Source organism: Marmota monax, unplaced genomic scaffold, assembly GCF_021218885.2.
Source record: "Marmota monax isolate L192 unplaced genomic scaffold, Marmota_monax_Labrador192_F-V1.1 WCK01_AAM20220418_F8-fsc00016, whole genome shotgun sequence".
Lineage (NCBI taxonomy): Eukaryota > Metazoa > Chordata > Mammalia > Rodentia > Sciuridae > Marmota > Marmota monax.
This window is the reverse complement of record NW_026695209.1, coordinates 15,174,411-15,196,416: the sequence shown is the minus strand read 5'-3', so window position 1 is coordinate 15,196,416 and position 22,006 is coordinate 15,174,411. Positions and strand designations below refer to the sequence as shown.

At 33.5% G+C, this 22,006-nt stretch overlaps 1 protein-coding gene across 11 annotated transcripts in view; it reads right to left on the bottom strand.

The window, feature by feature from the left end:
* Robo2 (roundabout guidance receptor 2) overlaps positions 1-22,006 on the bottom strand; it is a 564,046-nt gene that overhangs the window by 18,928 nt on the left and 523,112 nt on the right. For all 11 annotated transcript variants that reach the window (XM_058574553.1, XM_046430545.2, XM_058574555.1 and 8 more), the window contains 3 exons: positions 19,290-19,446; positions 10,423-10,683; positions 7,046-7,251 (listed from right to left, as the gene is read on the bottom strand). In XM_058574553.1, coding sequence (XP_058430536.1) covers positions 7,046-7,251; positions 10,423-10,683; positions 19,290-19,446 — 624 coding nt within the window. The remainder of the gene's footprint in view (positions 1-7,045; positions 7,252-10,422; positions 10,684-19,289; positions 19,447-22,006) is intronic.

Below are 22,006 nucleotides of genomic sequence, written 5' to 3'. Positions count from 1 at the left end.
TGCATTTATTGTTTCTGTTATTCACTGTAAATTCTTTGAGTAATTATATTTGATGTACAATTTCTTAGCAATGACCTTGCTTTAGTTGCAAAAAGAATGTTCTTTCAAGCATCCTTAGAAAATTTATTAAACAAATTAGTGAATGCTTGCTAATTACTTTGGAATAATGGGAAAAGCAATGACTTTTTTTCATTAAGTGGCAAGTGGAAATTTATTTGTGTGTGTATATGTGACATCTCTATCCAGATTCACCCATTCTAATGCATTTAGCCCAAGTTTTTATTTTTGTTATTGCTCTTTTAAATATTTTTTATTCCATTACTATCCACTATGATCAACCAAGAAATTGAGTCTACTCTGGGCTATATTTCTGTCTGCCTGCTGTGTGGTTCCACTCTCATGATCTAGCATATTGACAAATTTAGTTTCTGGATCTGCAAAATTTAGAAAAAAAATCTCCCAGAAGAAAATGAGAGAGAGAAATGAGAGAAAAAAAAATCTCACAGCAATGTCACCAAAGAAATCCCATCTTGTAAGACTGCCCAACTTTCCCCCCAAATAAACTGTTATCTCCCTGTGAAAGTGAGTCCCACACAAGAGGATTTCCATACACACATCTGCCTTACCCTAAATAGATCAGCAACTTTCCTACTTTTGTGTTTGCTCTGATTTCTCTCAATCTTTCAAGCTTTAATTTGACACATTATGGCCTCAAAAATATTTAAACATATTTCAATTCATTTAAAAATGAATTTATTTTTCATTTGTTCATGAAGCTTTTCCTGTTGCTCACTGACTCCTTTCTCTGGGAAGACAGAGTGGCCTGGAAGGCAGGACATCAAGTGGGTTTCGGTTGATAAAGATTTCTTTTACTTGTACTTCCTATAAGAGCAAAGCGACTAGACAGATGACCTTGGAGTTAAAGACAAATATACCATAGCTATTTGGCCATATTAGCTAATGAGAACACTAATGATCCCAAGTGAAAGAGAAAAGTTAAGTTAGTTGCTTCAATAGATTGCAAACAACATAAACACAGAAAGAAATCAATATTTCCTTTTCCTTTATTACTCTGCCTTTCTGGTAAGTCTTCAACTTTCCTATGAATTGGGGGTGAGATACATAGAATTAGTACCTTTGTAGGACAATTTTAAAGCAGTTTAGTCATATTGTATGAATAAAAAGGTGTATATCATACGTTAAAGTTCCTCCAATAACATTGTTAGAATTTTTAACATTTATTGATTTCACCTCTCAGTCATTACAATTTTTCCTCTTACTTTTGATTTGAACATCAAGAATGATCTGAAGATTCAGGCAAACAATTATTAAAGAGAGGGGGGAAGAAGAAGGAGGAAGAGGAGGAGGAGAAGAAGAAGAGTAGAAGTCCTTTAGGAGGAAGAGAAGACGGGGAGAAAGAAGACAGTAATTGAAAGAAAACAAAAATAGTAACTCATAAATTAAAAAGGAAGTCATTTAGTGGTAACAGCTTTTTTTTTTTGTAAATGTAAGCATAAACATGAAAATTAAAGTGAACACCAGGTAAAAGGAGTTCAGCCAGAGATTCTTACAAATTATATGAGATTCACATTCATTTGACACATTATTGCCCCAAACATAATCAATACATACTTAAACACTTAATGAAAAATGAATTTATGTCACATAGAGAAATTTATTTGTGTTTATGTTCTCAATCTTTCCAAATTTCTCAGCTTTAAAATTACTAAAAGGTCAAAAAATACCTCAAATGTATTCCAGTTGTTAAAGAAAAAGTGCACACAGGACATTAAGTTGTTGCTTAAATGTTACTGAACATAAAATACCATGATAAAGTGGCATCTTGCTGTGTCTCTATTACATCTTCAGCACTAAAATTAATTTATGATCAGTCATCAATTCATTTACATGTCGTTTTATGCTAAATCCTTCCTTGCTGATAAATGCTTATCCTTAGATCCATTAAGCTAGAGTAAAGTCTGTGCTTTCTAATATGACCCTGCTAATTGTTGCATTACCATTTTTATGAGATACAAAAACTAATGGTCCCCCACTTTTCGAGCCAATATTTAATCCTGAAATTCTCCCTATGAAGTTCTCATTGCTTAACTACCTGCTAAGTAAAATCTTCAACTCTAAATGTCTTTGATAAAATCAATCCAAATATTGACCTCTGTTTAGAGGCAGAGAAACATTTCTAGTCTTTGGAAATTCTTTTTACACTCAAATGTCTGAATATACAATAGTCCCACCTATATTCCAGAGAGAGAAAGTGGTGGGGGGGAGGTAGGAAGGAGTGGGAGGGAGGGAGGGAGGGAGAAAAATGTGTCATATAGGAAAAGCAAAATAAGCAATTAAAAAATCTCTTCCTTTGGTTCATATAATACTTGTTAACTCGTTTCAAAAAATTGTGCATAAAATATGCACTTTTCTTATCCATTAAATTCCAAAGTATATATTTAATTTCTTTTTTAAAGACATCAGAAAATGATTTCCTTAATTTTAGCATTATTCCTGGAATTTGCCTTAATACTCAATTATTATGCTTTTGTAGCAGAAGCAAAGTGTGGCAAGTGTGTGGAGTGTGTGTGAGTCTGTGTAGGGAGTGAGTGTATTTGTGTGTGAGGGAGAGAAATTGTTAGGCCATTAGGCTTCACCATCTGTCAGATCAAACTTTCCAGAGTCCAAGGACCCAAAAGCTGTGTGCTCAGGTTAGATAGTGAGGATGTCTGATTTTATTACTTTCATACTCATCTGGTATGGGAGTTCCAGTAAAAACCTCCAAAGATATAAAGTGGAAAATACAGGGCCACAATTTCCTTTCAGCTGTAGTGTTCATGTGGGATCCAACAGGCAAGGAAAATTTTATTCGTTTCACTTTACAACACTCAATCTGGGTCTTTTTGTAATCAGTGAGGCGGTTAGAATCTTGACTACATGTTCAGGACATTGTCCTCTCCCTCTCTCCTCTTGCCTTGGTTTCTTTTCATGGTGGTGTCATTAAATTCAGGAAACACTTATCCTTGACTCCCACCACCTTTTGGAAGTTAGAGAAAGAAATGTTGAAGCCTTGCCCCTCCCTGGTACTCAGAGAACAAAGCTGACAAGTTGAACATTGAGGAAGAAAAAGTCCACATTTCCCAAAACAATGTTGCATAGACATTGCCTAGTCCCAAATGGAGTGTGATGGTATGAATTTTTTTAAAAAATGTACATTATTACAACCAAATAGTATTAAGCGCAGATTAAAATAAAAATTATAAAAATAATATTCCTTCCAAAAGAGCTGATGGATTTGAATTTTATTAGAAAAAGGTAACTGCACACAGAGCTAAACATGAGAAGAATAAATAATAAAAGTCATATCAAAATTTAATATTTTTATCAAAATTAAGTGCATTGTGGGAAAGGATTAATGTTTCCAGGGATAAAATGCATGTTTTATTTTTATAAATACATACTTATTCCTCTCTCTCTCCACACACACACACACACACACACACAAAGAGAGAGAGAGAGAAGTAAAAAAACAGAACATTATTTTCTTCTTCAATATGCTAATTCTGAGGATTAGAATAAACTGGGCATTTCCAGGGCAGAGATCATAGTAATTTATATTTAGAGTAAAACTGATTGATTTTGTTCATTCTTCTCCACTTATCTGGTAGATAACCTTGAAAAAGGATTTAAATCCTTCTGTGACTCAATTTCTTTAGCTATAAACTGAGAACAGCAACAATAATAATGAGGTTATGAGGATTAAATGAGTTAGTAGATGGTAAAACTTTACATCAGGGCAGGGAGTTCTTTCTACAAACGTAAGAAACCAAATAATTTAGGCTTCACCATCTGTCATGCATTCGTTAGTTCTGATTTCTTACTTATGTCTTGTTTCTTTACAAACTTTAACATGTAAATCCATTCTTAGCTCAGCCAGCCACAGGAAAAACAAGCCACTGCTTAGAAGGGTATCATGCATCAACTAGGAGCTAGGTTTTCTACTTTATTATTATTATTGTTGTTTGGTTGTTGCTATTATTGAATCTAAATGTCTATTCAAGTGATTAGAAGTAATAGGCTTAAAATAAATGTTTGTTTAGGGAATAAATACATGAAACAGGAGACTTGAAAATACATATTACCATTACTGAGGTCATGGGATATGGAACTATTGATATTTTCTTTTATTTTTGTTCTTTTTCATTCTTGATGATCATTTCAAGATTTAAGTAGCCACTCACAAACTACATACTTGCTATGAAAATATTTGGAGTTAATGTGCATTTTTTTTTTTTACAGAATAAAGCTCTGTAGACTGTTAGTGGCTAGTATTCCCTAAGCTGGCAGTTGGGAGTACAATTCAGCCAAGTAAAATGTGTAATTTTACATAAAGGCTTTCAGCCCACCCAGTGTGACTGTAGTATCATTCTGGACGGGCTTTAGAGTCTCCAGGAATGGAAATTGTTAGTTCTATTTAATCAAAATGGTCATTTGCTTCATGAAAATGACAATATAAGGAAATTTCAGTTGAAAGTAAACATTAATTTACACCCCAGGCGAGTTTAGAACTCTAAGTAACTGATGGTAAGTTCAGAATCCTCTAGTCTCCAAAGCTCACTGAAGGAGTATGTGTATTATGGCCTATCTCAATTAGCACTATTAAAGTAGCCTTATAGCTGAACAAAACCTAAGAACATCATTAGGACAATATTCATTAGCATGTTGGTTTTGATAACATTTGGTCCACATAAACATCCACTTGAGCATATGAGCAGGCATGTGTACACACACAATTACATGTATATCTTATTTGCTCTCCCTCACACACAAATACATTCACTAGCTACATAGACTCACACACACTCCACATACATTGTGCCTTGTCTTTCATACACACATATATACCATACACTCTACACACATGTGCACAAACTGTATAGAATTGCAAACTGTGTAATACATGCACATACCCTGTATAGATGTGCACACCCCATTCACACTGACACTGTATATGCACTTTCAATCTTCTCTGTTCTCACACACATTTATACTCATGCACTCTACACCCTATACATGTACATACACTAATAAACTCACATCCCCTATGGTCACACTAATACCTACATATACCCATTCACACTTCCTACACACATACACGTAGACACACAACACACCCTGGAAGGCAAATCAAATCTTTGATCAAACTTTCTCCTCAAAGTCACTGGTGCTTGGAAAGACAAAAAAATGTGTATGGGGGAGGTGCTTAAGTTGCTTAAGTGTAAAGTACAACTTCTGCTAAGGAGATGTATTATTCATAGGATAAGTGCATTGTGGAATTCATGCCTAAACACCCTGAGGTTTCTATATTCAGAAGTAATTAAGCAGTGAATTCAAGTAGGAAAATAGACTTTCTTTTCTTAGCAATAAGAGCTTCATTCGGAATCAACATTATATTACCAACAGGAGAAATGCAGGTTACTTAAGACGTTCAAACTTGACATCTTAACCAGTAGACTACATTAGACATCCTTACTTGTTCCTGACAGGTGTGCATGTAAAAGTGCAGGGTGGTGTTCTCCCAATTTATAGATACATTTATCATCTTTGTCATTATAATATTTAATAAAAGAACTACATCAGCATAGCTGACTTTTTTTTCATCATTATTGCACATTTTTACTGCATTCCTAATGGAAAAAAAGAGTTCAGTATCATTAGTGAAATATGCAAAAATATGCAGAATTTTACCCTTAAGGAGATTATGCTAGAAATTCAGGCAAATAGGCTTAACATAATAGTGCACTAATAAGTCAGCTCTCTGAATTCAAAGATTTTAACTTTTGCTCTGTCACCCTGGGTTGGATCTGGGTTTCAAATCACACCAGTATATCTGCAGTTTTTAAATCTTAATTAGCCTGGCAAGCTGACCAGCCGTCAAGCAAGAAGGAAAACTGAATAGTGGACTCATGCATCATGCACTGCCTCATGCAGGGAGGGCTGTACAGGAAAAGTGCAGGCACTCATGTTTTCTCAGCACTAAATCAGTTTCCATTGGTGTTTGCAGAACTAATATGGAACACAGAGTCTGTGGAATTGGGAAGCTGTTGGATTAAAAGGAAATTAAGACTGTGATAAGATGTTTTCTAGGATGAAAGGTGCCATCAAGGAAAATACAGATATGTGTAGTTTCCTTAGAAATCCTAAAGAAATGCAAAGATCAGGCTTAGATTGGAGTAGCTAGGTCTTCATAATTTTGCAAAAGGCATTTTGTGTGTGTATCAAAGAATGTATAACTATGTGAACAGAAATACTGAATTTTTACTTTTCACCATATTTATTGTGTACATATTAGGATTTTAAAATTTCCAATTGAAATTGTTGGACATAGGTTACACATCAGTCCTGGAATCATCAGAGGAGGGTACCAACTGAAGTCTTTCACTTGGTGAACAAGGCAAGTAGAAGCCAGAGGAGTAAATAGTCAAAATAAATATACTTCTTGGAAGAGGGGAAGTTGTTGGATTCTATTCTACACTATGAAATGCATAAATGCATGGTCTATCTCACTATGCATTTTCCACTATAAAAATAATACCTTGTGCAACTGAAGAGTCTTTTTCTGAAGACTTACTTATTTTCATCAGTGAATGGTTTTACAGAGTGAAATATCAAGAAGCATTTTAAGATTGCATTCATTTTGTATGTTCCTCCTGATATACAAAATATATCATTTCTAAAACTCAGTTTTTTTATGTAATAGATTTGGTTCCCTAGCACAGTGAACTTTTCATGAAAGCCATGACTATAATTGAGTTTTCTTTCATGTCTTTAAAGCTTTTTAAAATTCATGAATTTTCTTATCAATTTTGCAGCAAAGCAAAAGTATTTCCAAATCCTTTTTGAATTTTGTGTTTAACATTAACATATTAAAAATGTTACAGAAATAGATGGAGTGGAATAAATCTTACATAAGAAAGTACTTGATTTTTGATGCATTTCAATATTGCAAATAGGTCAGTTATTTATATTAAATCAGTTCCATTACCTGTCACAGAGCTGTCTAGATTGTCCATACTGGATCCGGGTGTCTGGTCTAGTGCTCTCAGGGGCCTGGGGATTTCTAAAGCTTCCTCTTCATCATCAGCATCATCATCTGGAACATCTGTTTCCAAATCAGAAATCAAGGCTCCGGACACATAACCTAATGGTGGAACTGGGGGCTGTGGGGGTGGATTATTGCTTTGAATGTGCCTAGAATTCAAATGGAAACAATAAAATGGGAAAAGCAGTCCATTAACATTCAAAAACATTGTAATAAGAATTAAATGGCATGCTATGGTAACAGTATTCTTCTTTTGCATTAATAATGTTGGAGTTTACAATGCTTTATTACATACATGTCAATAGAGACAATAGGTCTCTGGGCATATGCCTTACCAACAACCACATAAATTTAAGAATTATTCTAGTGATATAAACATATATTTTGTATAGATAAGTCATCAAAAACAGAATGAAAATACTTGTCACAAGACTATTTAAAGTTGACCTTTTCAAAAAATAATATATATACCCATACATATATACATATACATATTATTTTGTTTCCAGTTTATGTGTAACCCACCCATGCGGCCTGCTAGCACTTAAGATGTCACTGGAATGCCTAATGTTCCCTCTCTTCCACCTTCAGCACATTTCTGGACTTAGGAGGATTTCTTTTTGCATGACCCTCTCAGAGCAGGCTGAGAGGTATTTTCATTTGCCCCAGTTATGGCAAGTACCTTCTGCTCTATCTACCTATTTGTGCATCTGTCTCAGCCACCAACATCTTGAACTTCTCCAAGGCAGAAACAATTCACCCTAGTACTCTGTGTTTAGAACACAAGATGTGTTAGATAAACCCTTTGCAATGAGTAAATAATTTTAATCTCAACCTTCATTAGATAAATAGAATCTTATAATTACCATCACAGTTTTGAAACATATTCAAGTAAAACTTAAATTTATCAAATCAGGTGGCTAACTAATGTGCAGCTGGACACCTACAAAATGCTAAGCAAAAGCATTGCAATGTTATTTTCTTTCTTCTTTCCTTTCTTCCTCCCTCCCTCCCTTCCTTTCTTCCTTCCTTTCTTGTGGGAGGTACCAAGAAAGGGACATGCAATCACTGAGCCATATCCCCAGCCCTATTTTGTATTTTATTTACAGACAGGGTCTTACTGAGTTGCTTAATGCCTCGCCGTTGCTGAGACTGGCTCTGAAATCGAAATCCTCCTACCTCAGCCTCCAGAGCTACTGGGATTATAGGTATGCGCCACTGCAGCCGTCAGCAATGTTATTTCTTAATGTCATTTAAAAGCAAATGTACTACAAGTTTTTACAGAGTCTTTTCATTGCTGTCATACAAAAGTATCTTAAAGACCCCTTCTATTTAAGCGAGATTAAAGAGTAAGTGCTATGTTCTTTTACTGTTGTCTTTTGAAACTCATTTCCAAGTCTGGCAATATCCCCTGTGTATCGTTACACTTTAGGGAAAGTAGTGCTGTCCTTGACTCCAATTGGAAGAAACAACTAGAAGCTCTGCTTTTGGGACTTTTCTAGACTCTGCCTCATAACTCTTCTCTTTGCTGACTTTATATGTTTTTACAGTAGTTGACTGTGTCTCTGAGAATAATAGATTTCTATAAATTCTTCTAGTGAATTCTTGAATTTCAGTGTGGTCTCAGGACCCTGATATTTGTATTTGTTTATCAGAAATGAGAGTGGCCTGAGGACTGCCCTTTGATTTTATACATGAGCTATTATTTCTGACATCATTTTAAACACATTAACTATAGCATGCAAGTGGTAAGCAAGTTGCCCCTAGTTATGCAGATAGGAAGCAGGTTCACCTCTATGGTAACTTCCCCAACTTGGGCTGTCCTCAGTCAAAGCTCAGCATGGAATCAGAATCTGCTTAGAGGTGGGACTTAGGACCAATATATTTTAAAGTTCTCCATATGATTTCAAAACACACACCAATTTGAGAACCCCTGAGCCAAAGTCTCTGCTTCAAATGACTTAAAGTTGTGATTTCACCAGTTAACCTTGAAGAGAATCCTATCACTCTTTAAGTAATTGGCTTCATTTTAACCAGTGATGTATCATAAAATAATTATGTGTAATACGAGGTTGTCTTTAATCTTTAGAAAAAAATGAGAAAATGTTCAAGACCCTTTTATCCTAAGGAAAGAGCATGTTCATACAGCTTTAAGTGACATACCTATTTGAGATTCTCTTTGTATGTATAGTTAACTATGTTATATTTTAGTATAGCTGTTATATTTTAAAAATAGTCAATTAACACTGAGAATAAGAGTCATCTCATAATCAACTTACTCTAGTAGCTAGAATTACCCTCCCATAAAAAGAATGATAATACTATCTTTTAAAAAAGCTACCATGATTTCAAGCACAGGGTATAAATCAAGAGAACATAATTCAAAGAATGTAACAGAGATTTTGTTTTCAAGGGTGCAGGCCTATATATCACTATCAGAGAGGAAAACATTGGAAAAAACAACCAACCCTATAAAATTATGATCTACCATATTTATACAAGATACCTATATGAATTGCATCTATAATTTATGAAAGTTTTCTAATAATTAGAAGAATAGAGTAATAGATCCTGGTGTGGTGGCACAGGCTTGTAATCCCAGTGGTTCAGAAAACTGAGGCAGGAGGATCACAAATTCAAAGACACCAATTTAGTGAGGCCCTACGAAACTTAGAGAGACCCTGTCTGAGGTAGGGGTGGGGGGAACAGCTGAGCATGTGGTTTAGTGGTTAAGTGACCCTGGGTTTAATCCCTGGTACCAAAAGAAAAAAAAATGAAGTTTGGGTTTTTAATCTATTCTCTGTGATTTTAAAAAATGCATTTACTGTTAGTAAATTTTTTATTTTTCTGGTATGTTTAATTCTGCCCAAAGAGGGTCTTTTAATAACTGACACTGACCATAAGTGATTTGCAGAAGCTTGCATTTACATATTCACAACTACTTGCAGAATTAATCACAGGCACTTTAAAGAATCCAAAAGGAGTCCTTCATTATGGCATTAAAAGTGAGTTCAAGGATAAGCTAATTGAAGCTAAATCGGTTGTAAATTAGAAGATTCCAGTGTAGCCAAAAAGCACTTTAGACTGAATTTCAGCAGACCTGAATTCTTGCTCTAGCTTACTCTCTAACTAGCTATGCGACTTTGGTCAAATTAACATTTCTGTAGTAGTTAAATCATTTTCTAAATGATTAAGGAGTATACAAAATCAAAATTTTATCCTCATGTGTATAGTTTTATGAATATGTCTTGTGAATTTATATAAAAGGACATTTCCATGTGCAGAAAGCATAGATCCCTTGACTCAGTGAATATATTTACCATGTTTGTTTTGCTATATCAAACTGATATGCCCTTGTCAGCTCATCCAGGTGAGCCTGCAGCATGGGTTGCATCTCTTCCCGTGGGGATGGAGTAAGAGTGGCAGTAGACTGTTGTCCAAAGGAGATAGCAGGAGAGGAAGCCACGCCTCGAACAGGTGGAGTTGGGACCCGATCGTCATCTTCTTCCAGTTCATCTTCCATACCCTGGTGTAAGTATGTTTGTACTGGTAATGGTGGGCACCAACTATCACTGTCATAGCTGAAATTAGATGAGGAAAAAAATGCATGTTAATAGACAAACAAAAAAGGCTACACTGACAATAAACAGCAACCACATGGTGTCTAAAATGTTCTCTCAGTTTATTTGGTCCTGATCACATTGTCAGTGCTACTATAGTAAATCACCTAATTTAAAATTGTAATTACAACTGTTATCTCAGTATCTCAATTTATTCTTTAAAGATCTTTTTGGCTAATTGTTACCCCACAGTTACAAAAAGCAATAACTTCCCAACAAAGTTACTCATGTGGAAACACGAAATTGCTAATTAAGGACAATTAATGAATTTAGTGCTTGTAGACTTAACTGCTTCCTTCTCTTATTTATCCTTATGCACCAGCAGAATATGGCAATAGAGCTGACTGACCATGTAAGAAGTATCTGAGAACTTGATTTGCTTTTATTCTAGACTTATGACAACCTTTCTATATGATATTCCAGTCATTAGACTTCATGACACAAATTATACTCAATATTAGTTCATTTCTCTTAATTTTCTCAGTAAAATCAAATGCTTCTGCCTACATTGAGTATTGAATTAAAATCAGAAAACAGAAGTTCAAAACCTTGCCCTACAAAATATGTATATTTTTTAAAATTGTTTTATTGTAGTAAAACGTTTAATATGAAATGAACGCCATTGACATATTTTAAGTGCACAAAAAACAATTATTTTAAATACTTAGATTTCATGTTTAAATGACATCTTGAAAGGGGATTATGGTCCAAGAATATGAAAAATTAAACTGTTTTTGTTGTGGCACAAAATCAGCAGAATTTCTACTTATACCTTTTCTGTAATCCTAATGTTTTCAGAAATCAAATAAGTCCTAATATACTTGTTTTATAGATTTTAAGTATAAGATAAAAATATTAAAGGATTTAATCGTCTTCTTAATTTAACATCTTAAATATCTCCTGAATCTCCTCTTCCATGATTATAGATCAGTTACCTTCTATAAAATAGTTCACTAGCTTTCTGAGTCTCTTATCTTCTTTTCCACCCTATCTTTAATGCAGGCAACTGGATGTTAATTCACATAACACCTACACATAAGATCATAACTAATACAAGAAAAGTCCAAACTCATTAGCTGGCTTAAAAGACCCTTCTCCAACTGATTAATCTGTTATTTTAGCTCTGTTTCTCACTATTTCCCCAACATCAGCCTACTTTCTATTTTTTTCCTAAACTCTGGGTCTGCATATGACTGTTCTCAAATCATCTATCTGCCTGTGGGTTCCTGCTCACCTCAAAGGTGGTTAGTTTTGTGAAACCTTCTCTCCCATTTCCACATACAACTGATTAGAATTTTATAATACCTACATTGTGGTACTTCCCATATTATATTGGGATTATTTGTCTCTGTGTCCCATTTGTCCTATTATTTTGTGAGATCCTTAAGTCCAAGAACTTTTTTAATACTCTTCTCTATTGCTAGTGCCTAGTACCTAAAATTAGAATTAACTATGCATATCACAACTATGCATAACTAGTCTTGATCTCCCTTATAAAAAAACTGTAACTCATACAGATCCACTGTCTGCTAAATATCTTCACTTGAGTATCACTTTAATCATTTTGTTAAAAACTGAATATATCATAAAAACCTGCACGTGGACATATATAGTAATTTTATTTATAATTGCCAAATTTTGGAAGTAGCTAAGATATCCCCAGAAGTTGAATAAATAAACAGATACATCCAGACAATGGAGAATTATTCAATGTTTAAAAGAATTGGGCTTCAAGTCATAAAAAGACATGGAGAAAACTTAAATGCACCTTGGTAAGTGAAGGAAGTCAATATACAAAGGGTATAGATTGTATATTTCCAATTCCAGAACATTCTAGAAATGGCAAAACCATGAAAACAGTAAAAACATCAGTAGTGCCAGACTCTGGGGAGTGAGAGACAGGCAAAAAGCAAAGTGGATTTTGGAGCAGTGAAAATATTTTGTATGATACAATAATGGTAGATACATGTCAACCTGAATCTATCCAAACCACAGAATGTACCATATGATGAGTAAACCCTGTGGGAAATGATGCACTCTGGGTGATAATGATGTGCCAATGCAGGTTCATCAACTAGAACAAGTGCACCACTTTGGTGAGAGATAATAAGAGATTATGCATGTGTGAAAGCTGGGATAAATCTCTATGCTTTACTTCATTTTCTTGTGAACCCAAAACTGGTCTAAAAAATAAAATCTCTTTCTAAAGTAACCCTGAATTTATCATCATTTTTCCCGAACAGTTATGTGTTAGGGTCCTGACTTTATTTCATATAGCATACAATTCAGCAGATTGATAATAAGTAAATTATTAAAAAATACAGGGTACTATAGAGTTGATTTGGAAGGCCTAATATTGTTTTGGGGTTGGGCAAGGCTATAGTGATCACTAAAAATGGAAAATTTTAAGTGATATATGTAGAAGGGAAATGGTATTGGAACAATTTAGATAGTTCCCTAAATGGCAATATCTTCCAAAGATAGAAAAAAAAAATTGGGCACAGGTGAAGCAGAGCACCACTTACAATTTTCTTCTATGAAATTCTGAGAATGGTCTTCCAATTTTGTTTCTCTTATCTATTCTATTTATTAAATATATTTAAGCTTTAGTCTACCTTTAGGATAGGTTTTATAGTTTCTCAACACGAATCTTCTGCCCAAACTAAATTGGTTTGTCTCCTCTTGTCTATGTACTTTTCTATTCTGGTACATTTGTTTATAGAGTTCAACTTATTTCAAATAAACTGGATGCTTCCAATTTTACCTATCTTAATCTGGTAAATCCTCAAGCTATAGGTGAAATCTCATATCTTTATACTTTTCACATGTTTATAGTATCTTTTTCTCAAGTGGATTTAAGCTACATTAGAGTTATAACACTGAACTGTTCTTGTTCTGTTACCCCTAACATCATACCTTAAAAATAGTAGGTTATAAGTATATTTACTGATTTGAAATGAAAACACACAAATTGCTTAATTAATAAAAATACTTAGGTTTATTTTCTTATTTACTTAACTTTAAATGTCATATTATTAAATAAAAAAAATATCTATAAGAAAGCTAGTCATAAAATAATTGTCCTTTTTCAGTATAGAATGTGCTTACTGTTGCACTTCATCAATAGTTAAATTTACATTTACTTTGTAGAATTCCATAGAAAAGAGCACCTTTTTTTGTGCCAGAAATTCATAGTTGCACTTTCTTTACTTGGTTTATTCCCAGATATATTATACTTTTAAATACAAAACTATATACTTAATCGTTCAAGTGAAATTAGCCAGTTATCTCCTAAAATTTGTGTAGTCCATAAATAATAAACTGTTCTTAACTTTCAATAATCTACTAGAGATATACCTATGGAATGAAAACAAAAAAAGAACATAAGAGAAAGGAAAAGTATATGTTATATGCATCACATGTGTTAAGGTAATAGAAAAAAATGGTAGTAAGTTGTATCAGATTCATTTTTGTTATTCAAATAAGATCAGGCAAAGAAGTGTCTAACCATTAAAACATTATTTTTAATACTATGTAAATGCATTGCATAGTGTATTAAGTGACTAAAACATATTTCATCACCTATTTCATTAACATACTATACATTTTTTCACCAATTCTTCTACATCCTTTTTCAAAGTTAATCTAAAACTTTAATATACCAACTCTGTATCATGCAGTATATAAGCAAAGCTGGGAAAAGTCCATGGATTCAAAGTGACTTGTACCAACATTAGATAAATGAACAAAGAAGGAAAGAATATCCAAAGAAGAAAAATATGAAAGTAGAGGAAGGGAAGCTGGAATATAGTGCAAAACATAATGGTGAAGAATTGTTCATCATCTCTCAAATATTCAAGTCTTGATCCATTCCAGAGGAACAGATAATTTAGGCTTAGTTCATGCAGCTACTAAGGAAGGATGAAAAGACTACAGGTGTGCCTATGAAGTTTATAAAAATGTACGTCTGTTTTGATAGTTTCCTTCACATTTTACAATATACATCTTATTTGAGAGATAGAATTTCATCTTTTTCTTGTGTAACATTAAAATGAATGAAAATTCTCCTAATGCCAAACCATAGTTCTTCTGGCCAACCTTTCCTAGGGAAGTGCTTGTTCTTTTGACATTCTGTCAGTGAAATATGAGGCGTCACGTTATGTCTTGCCTGATGAATAATGATAAAGATGACGGCAAATCAATGCCGCATGTGAACTAACTTGTTAAAGGCCAAATACAAATATCAAATTACTAATAAAATACAATAAAGTTCAACACTAGCAAAAGCTTGCCAATCTCTAATTGCAATAACAAAGCAAAGCACCAGTTTTATACTTAATTATTATTCAATGCTTCCTAGCATCATGACTATAATAAAATGTATTATATTTATAGTGAAGAACTAATACATTTTAACACTATTTTGTCTAACTGAAGATGCATATTGATGACAGAGAACATTTAGCATTGTTATCATATTATTGAATTAACAATTAAATATTTTGTTATTTGGACAATGCTTTGATAACTTTTGCTATTTAGTATTGTAAGGAAAGATTGGTCCAAGAAATGCTTAGAAAGAAAATTGCTGATTTCTAAACACTTAGAAATTATACTAAAAATTGTAACAAAAACTAGACTATATTTTCCAGATCACAGTTTTTTATCAGCTAGGTATTATGCCTAAATCTACTCCTTTCTCACCTACCCACTGTCATTGTCTTATTTTACGGCCTTAGCATTTTTATATCAGTTATTCATATGCTATGATATCTTGTATGTGATCCACCTGCAGTCTCATGTCCTTCAGCATCATGTCCTCCAATCCATCATCTGTATTCAAAAATCAGAATTTTCCTATGGCATTAAGGATTCACGATGAAAACTAAGACTCCATGTCAGATGTTGTCCTACAAAATGTAGGTTTAAAGCTCATAAAACCACATACAGAAGACACCAATTGCTGAAGGATGCAGACAAGTAATTAAAATAAAGTTCTGGGGGTAGGGCATGGAAAGGAGTGGTACTGAATAGGGGCAACTAAGAGAAAAGCAGATACCTCTAACTAGAATAGGGCAGGGTTTCCAAAGGAAGACCAATGGAGCTATTTATACTCTCATTTTCTCATCACACATAGTATTAATTTTACTTTTATATTTTTGTCTTTCCCCAGAGAAATTTCTTTCCATTTGTTCAAATAGTGACCTTAGTATTGTTTCGATGCAGCTATTGATTAACGACCTACTTCTAGTACATAAGATGCATTAGATTACAGACTTATTTCTTGTTCTCCTTTGTCCTTACTCTTTGCTCTATATCTGGCATCTAACAACCACCCAACTTGGTAATGTTCTTTATGAAGAAATGATTCAAGATTCACGGCAATATTCTTCAGCTATCAGCTTTTTGAAAGACTTACCTGCTTACCTGGCATCTATGATTACTCCTTGGCTTAGACAAATTATTATTTTGTATACAACATTCCCCAAGAGTTCATTGTACAAAATCGTGTGTGTCAGAGAGAAAGAGACAGAGACAGAGAGATGGAGATGGATATGTGTTGTGAAGGGGGTTACTATCTAGAATGTGCTTTCTATCTTCCCCTCTGGGTCACAGGTCAGTTTTCCCTAGTAATTGTACATTTATCTTGTGTCTCCTATGTCTCTTCCAAGTACGATGCTTAGCACTTATTATATACTTGATAGAAATATTTGTGGGTTAAATTATTTATTATGATGTTAGAAATAAAAGTGTCATAATCTGTATATCACTGTAAGTAGTATAACTGCAGGATCCTTGATGGATAGAAGTAAAAATTATCAAAAGCAAAAAATTAATTCTAAAGTTTTTGTACTTTGTATATGAAGAAAACCTCAAACCTAAATAATAAAGTTTTCACACTAAAATATAAAAAGATTCTATAGAAGTTCTCGTCTGTGAAATAGTCAATGTTAATTTCATGAATAGCAGACTACAACCTGAGTATAATAATATTTCCTTTTTGGTAGTGTGAGGTTTGCACATTAGAAAACACCAAAATGTAAAGATTATATGCAAAGGAACAATATCAGCCTCAGCTTAGTAAGTTTAATTTGTCCTTTTTGCATTGACTTTAAATATGTTTTCATCACAAACAATTGAAATAAAACTTACAATATGCTTTGAAAAAAAAAAAACTAAAATAGAAGTAAATCTAATTCTGCAGTTAGTATTATTAACTGTTTAAGACCTAACCATTACTTTGAGCAAGAATGACTTTTTTTCAGCAAATACTAGGTAAAGTGATAAAAATTCAAAGGTAAATAAGGACTAAAATACATCCTAAAAAGACCTCAAATATACATATGAATACATATACACATGCATGTAGATATATACATATACATGTATATGTTCAACATATATAATTTACCTATTTAAAAAATCAAGTTGATATTATAGAAATCATTAAAAGGGGATTTTTTAATATCATGCATTTTGGATGAATATTTAAACAAATTAAAATCCCCAAATAATAGAAATAGGTTTATGCTTTATATCTTGATATTCTGAAAACAATTTTGTCAAAAGATAAAAGTCTGCAATAGCATGTGTTATTTCATTGCCAAATTAGTATTTCCAATTCTACTGCTAGATAAAACAAAATCAAGTGATAAGTTTAGTACTCACTTTGATGGAATTAGTTTTATTTCAATGAGTAACTGGCCTTATTATATTGTGTATATATATATATATATATATATATATATATATATATATATTTCAAGTAGACTCAAAAAAAAAAGAAAATAGAAAGAATTCCAAATTACCCATAATTTTTGTGTGATCTGTTTTTGCAATTTTATGATTATAAAGTTTTAAGCACTACTTTCTCTTCATATTCATCTTTTAAATTTCATTCCCTCATTTTCTGATGATTCTGTTAAAAATGCAGACTGTAAAATTCTGTGTGATAATCTTTTCTTATGGAATATGTATCTTTGCTTTTCCTTTTCTTTTGCAGTGCTGGGGATTGAACCCAGGGCCTCACACAGGCTAAGCAAGAGCTCCAACACTGAGCTACACCTTCAGCCCTTATAGGTCTGCTATTTCTTTGCTCACAATTCATGTGAGACTAACACATTTATACCTTGAGGTAAATTAAGTTCATATAAAAAATTTAATTTTTTTAAGTTAGGGAAAGAAACATGTGCCCTTAGCTGCCTATTTCATAGGTCAATATGTTTCTAAAATGTATAAATGATAATAATATGAATATATATGGGCACTATAATCCCAGAGAAATAAATAAAGTCCTTTGGAGGGAGAAAAAGACATACAAAAATATGTGATGAGTGTGTGTGTGTGTGTGTGTGTGTGAGATGTATGTGCATGTATAGATACTATGTGTGTGTGTATATACATTTATATATATAATGCATGTTATATATATACAGATATATATATATATATATATATATATATATATATATACATATATATATGGTCAAATAATATTTTTGAAAGAAAACAAAAGCTATGACATAGAAAACATAGTTATGAAAAGTACTCTGGGAACCTCAGAAGATTTAGAAAGCAGATAGAAAAAATGATAAGTATATACATATGATATTTATTTGAACCAAGACAAGACTTAAATCTATCATTCAAATAAACTGAGATATATATATATATATATATATATATATATATATATATATATATATATATATATTTCTAAGTAAAGAAAATTTATGCAAAGAAAAACTGTCTGTATTCTCTATTTTAGGTTACATAAAGGTCTAGTCAAAATAAACAGTGACCTAGAAATTATAAGGAAGACATAGGATTTATTCATACAGAAAAAGAGAGTATATTCTTTTGACCTGTTTTTTTCTTTCAAATAAAAAATTATCTGTGTCTGTGTTCAAAATCAATTAACACTTAAGCTTACAGAGGACACTGACTCTTGTTAGATGTTTCAAAAGAAAGAATAAGAAAACTGATCACATTTAAAGGTCCTCAAAGGAAATTTTCTAACTTAAAAAGGTTTTGTTACAGAGTGTGCATTGGCTTGAACCTCTTTTATTGTCCCTGCCCCTAAATTCCCATCAGAGCTGGTGATTAAAGTTCTACCCACTAGCCAGGTCCCTACAATTATCCCATTGTGATGGCGCTCTACCGTGGCGCCCTGCTATGGCCAGACATCAAGTCATTAGAGAACTGCAAGGGATGATGAAGAAGGTTATTTTAATTCCCTTTTCAGCCCTTCTCAGGAGTGGCTCTTTAGTTCACAGAGCTGTGGGTACTTGCTTTCAAACTAACAAGCAATATTATAAATGTAGGCTGCATTATCATGATTGCAGACAATCTGAGGCACTTGAAGGCCAAGGATTCACAGTCCTCAATATGTGCTGTTTTGTGTTTATCAGCTAAAAATACACGGACAGTGCAAACAGGAAAGAGGGAAAATGTAATGAACAGGGTGGGAGGGGAGCTAAGAAAGAACAAGAACTCAGGGCAAAAGAGAACAATAGAGAGTGGAATGCAGCCTGGGCCATTTTGTTGGTATATAAAATAACATTTACCCATTCTCTTGCTGTTCCACTGCATGGTGTTCCAGCTCTGTGCCAGGAAGGGGCTGGACTGGGGGAGGAGGTAGAGGGACATTGGCCCAGGTCGATCCATTGTTTTTCTGTGGTTTAGAGGAGTTTTTATTTTTCTTCTTTTTTCCACCTTTCCCACCTGGAAATAATAATGCATTTATTCAGAGATGGTGAATATCAGAACAAACAGGCAATATCAGGTGGAAAGATGTATTTGTTTTCAAAATACCAGAATCACTATGTTAGAGATGGTAAAAGCTATAAACAATGAAATGATACAATCAGAAACACATTTTTATAAATCACTCAAAATGATATTGTTTCTTTCCCATTGCATTAACTGCAGAGCTGAATAAACCAAAAACATGGCTGCTGTATCAAAAGAACATTTATTGATTTATTCATGTCTGCTGCCTCCACATTTTCATTGTTAGAGGAAATAATGGTCCATAACAAATTCTTTTAAATGTCAGATTTTAGTGCATTTAAAATGCTCTTTTGCATAATCTCTCTCCGTGGAAAATACAGTGTCTAAGGATACAGGCTTAACTTTTCCATTAGAATTTGCTCAATTTAATTAATCCAGGAGAGTAACATTTTTCTCTCAAAAGTCACTGATAAAAATCGATCAAGTACAATCTGGAGAATACCTGTAAATCTCTCACAATGATACATTTCATAGACTTTTTGACTAATAAATGGCATAATTACTTTTGCATATAGTGAGAATATTTCCCAGATGTTTTAACTATCACATTTCATAAATTCCAAAAAGGAGGGAAAATTAATGATAATATAGTAATCAGTTTCAGTATTATTTGTTACATGAATGAATTCATGCACAAATATGAGCAGAACATAAATGAAGGGTGTATGAGCCATATCTGAGATTACATGATGCTTAATGAAGTATAAAAATAAAAATTCATCATCTGCATAGTGCTGTACTTTTTAAAATCAAGTAAATAAAGCTTTTTCATAAAAATGGACCTCAGTTGGATGCAGAATGAATACTTCTTGAGCAAAATGAAAATGACCTTTCAGGGGTGACTCAGTAACTTCCAATAATCCCACCTCAACTTATAGCTAAATTTTAAGCATAGGATATTTGTAGCAGGGCTATCTAGCCATTTAGATCTCACTAGAAGTCAGTCCATCTTCTTTCTTCTACAACTGCTGAGTCAGATTATGCAATTTGGTAATAATGTATTTGAGTGCCAGAAAGTGATAAAACTCTTAAACTAGACACTACAGCCAATTATTGAGTTGTGTACATTTTCCACATAGGATACATAAATATTTAAAAGAAGATCCCTACAAACAAAGTGCTTTCAGCTTTCCTGTCACTTCTATTCTTTGACAGACAAAAGATATTAAGAGGAGGGTAAGAAAGTGTCCTCTGTTTAGTGAGTAAGAGTTTGGTTACTGAGTTTGAAATTTAACTCCTCACTCAAAAGGCATTGCCTTAACTTATATACATGTAAAAGAAATATGAACTTACTCCATTTTTTTTCTTTGGTACTTGGGATTGAACCCAGGAATGCTTTACCATTGAGCCACATCCCCATTCCTTTTAGTTTTTATTTTGTGACAAGGTCTTGCTGAGTTGTGCAAGGCCTTGGTAAGTTGCTGAGGCTGGCCTCAAATTTGTGATCCTCCTGAGTTGTTGGGATTATAAGCATGCAAAAGTTACTACTTCCTTGAGTTGTCATGAGGATTATAAGAGATACTGTATATGAAGTGCTCAGATGCACAGAAAAACTCAATAAATGCCAATCATAATTGCTTTCTCCTGTCTTCTCTTCCTCATAGCAAACCCAGTTTCACTTGTTTTCTGAAGTCTTACTTATCAGAAATGGCCTCATATTCAGAATAAAAATAATAATAAGTTTGCTCGGTTATAAGTATGTAATTTTTGTCTTTAAGGTAAATGAACCTCAATTCCTCATTTCCTTAACCCACCAATGACTAAGGTCTATTTCCTTTTTATAGTATCAGAACTATATTTCAATGATTGAGAGAAGAATGGTTGAGCTATTTGTTCTTCCTGACCACTCCCTTTCAACTTTATGTATGCACAATCCTAATCACATTCTATAGCATTTTAGAAATTTCATTTGAATCTCACCTGAACCAAGTGCCTAAGAAAGAAGTTCCTATACCTCCCGTATTCTAGATGATGACACTAAGGCTCTGAGTGTTATGTGATTCGCCTTCACATAGCAAGAGAACAATCAGATTTACTACTGAGCAGCTTAACTTGAAACTATTTCTAGAGCTCCGAACCTCATTGTTGAAGCCCTTGCTCGGGTTCAAGAAAGCTACTCATTATTATGCTTCCAAACAACAACGGGCTTTAAAATGTGTTCTGGAAATAGCTGAAGCACAGAGAGAATTACTGAGGACTTTATAACCAACACTTATTTTTCCCCTGTTCTGGAGAAATATCTGTTCTCTCATTTGATCCGTCTGGGTAGGACTATTATTCATCAACACGTGTGTCTTGTCTTTAACAATGAACTAAGTGGTGGACTTTGAGATGGAGGTGAGCTTGATACAACTGACAACTGTTAAAATCTCTGAGATCTGAATCTTTAGAGAAGCAAGCCACAGTCTGCTGCTTCACCTTGAACCCTCAATCATCTGAAGGCCAGAGTACCTAAATTATGTTTTAACGGAGCAGATATTGATGCCTTGTA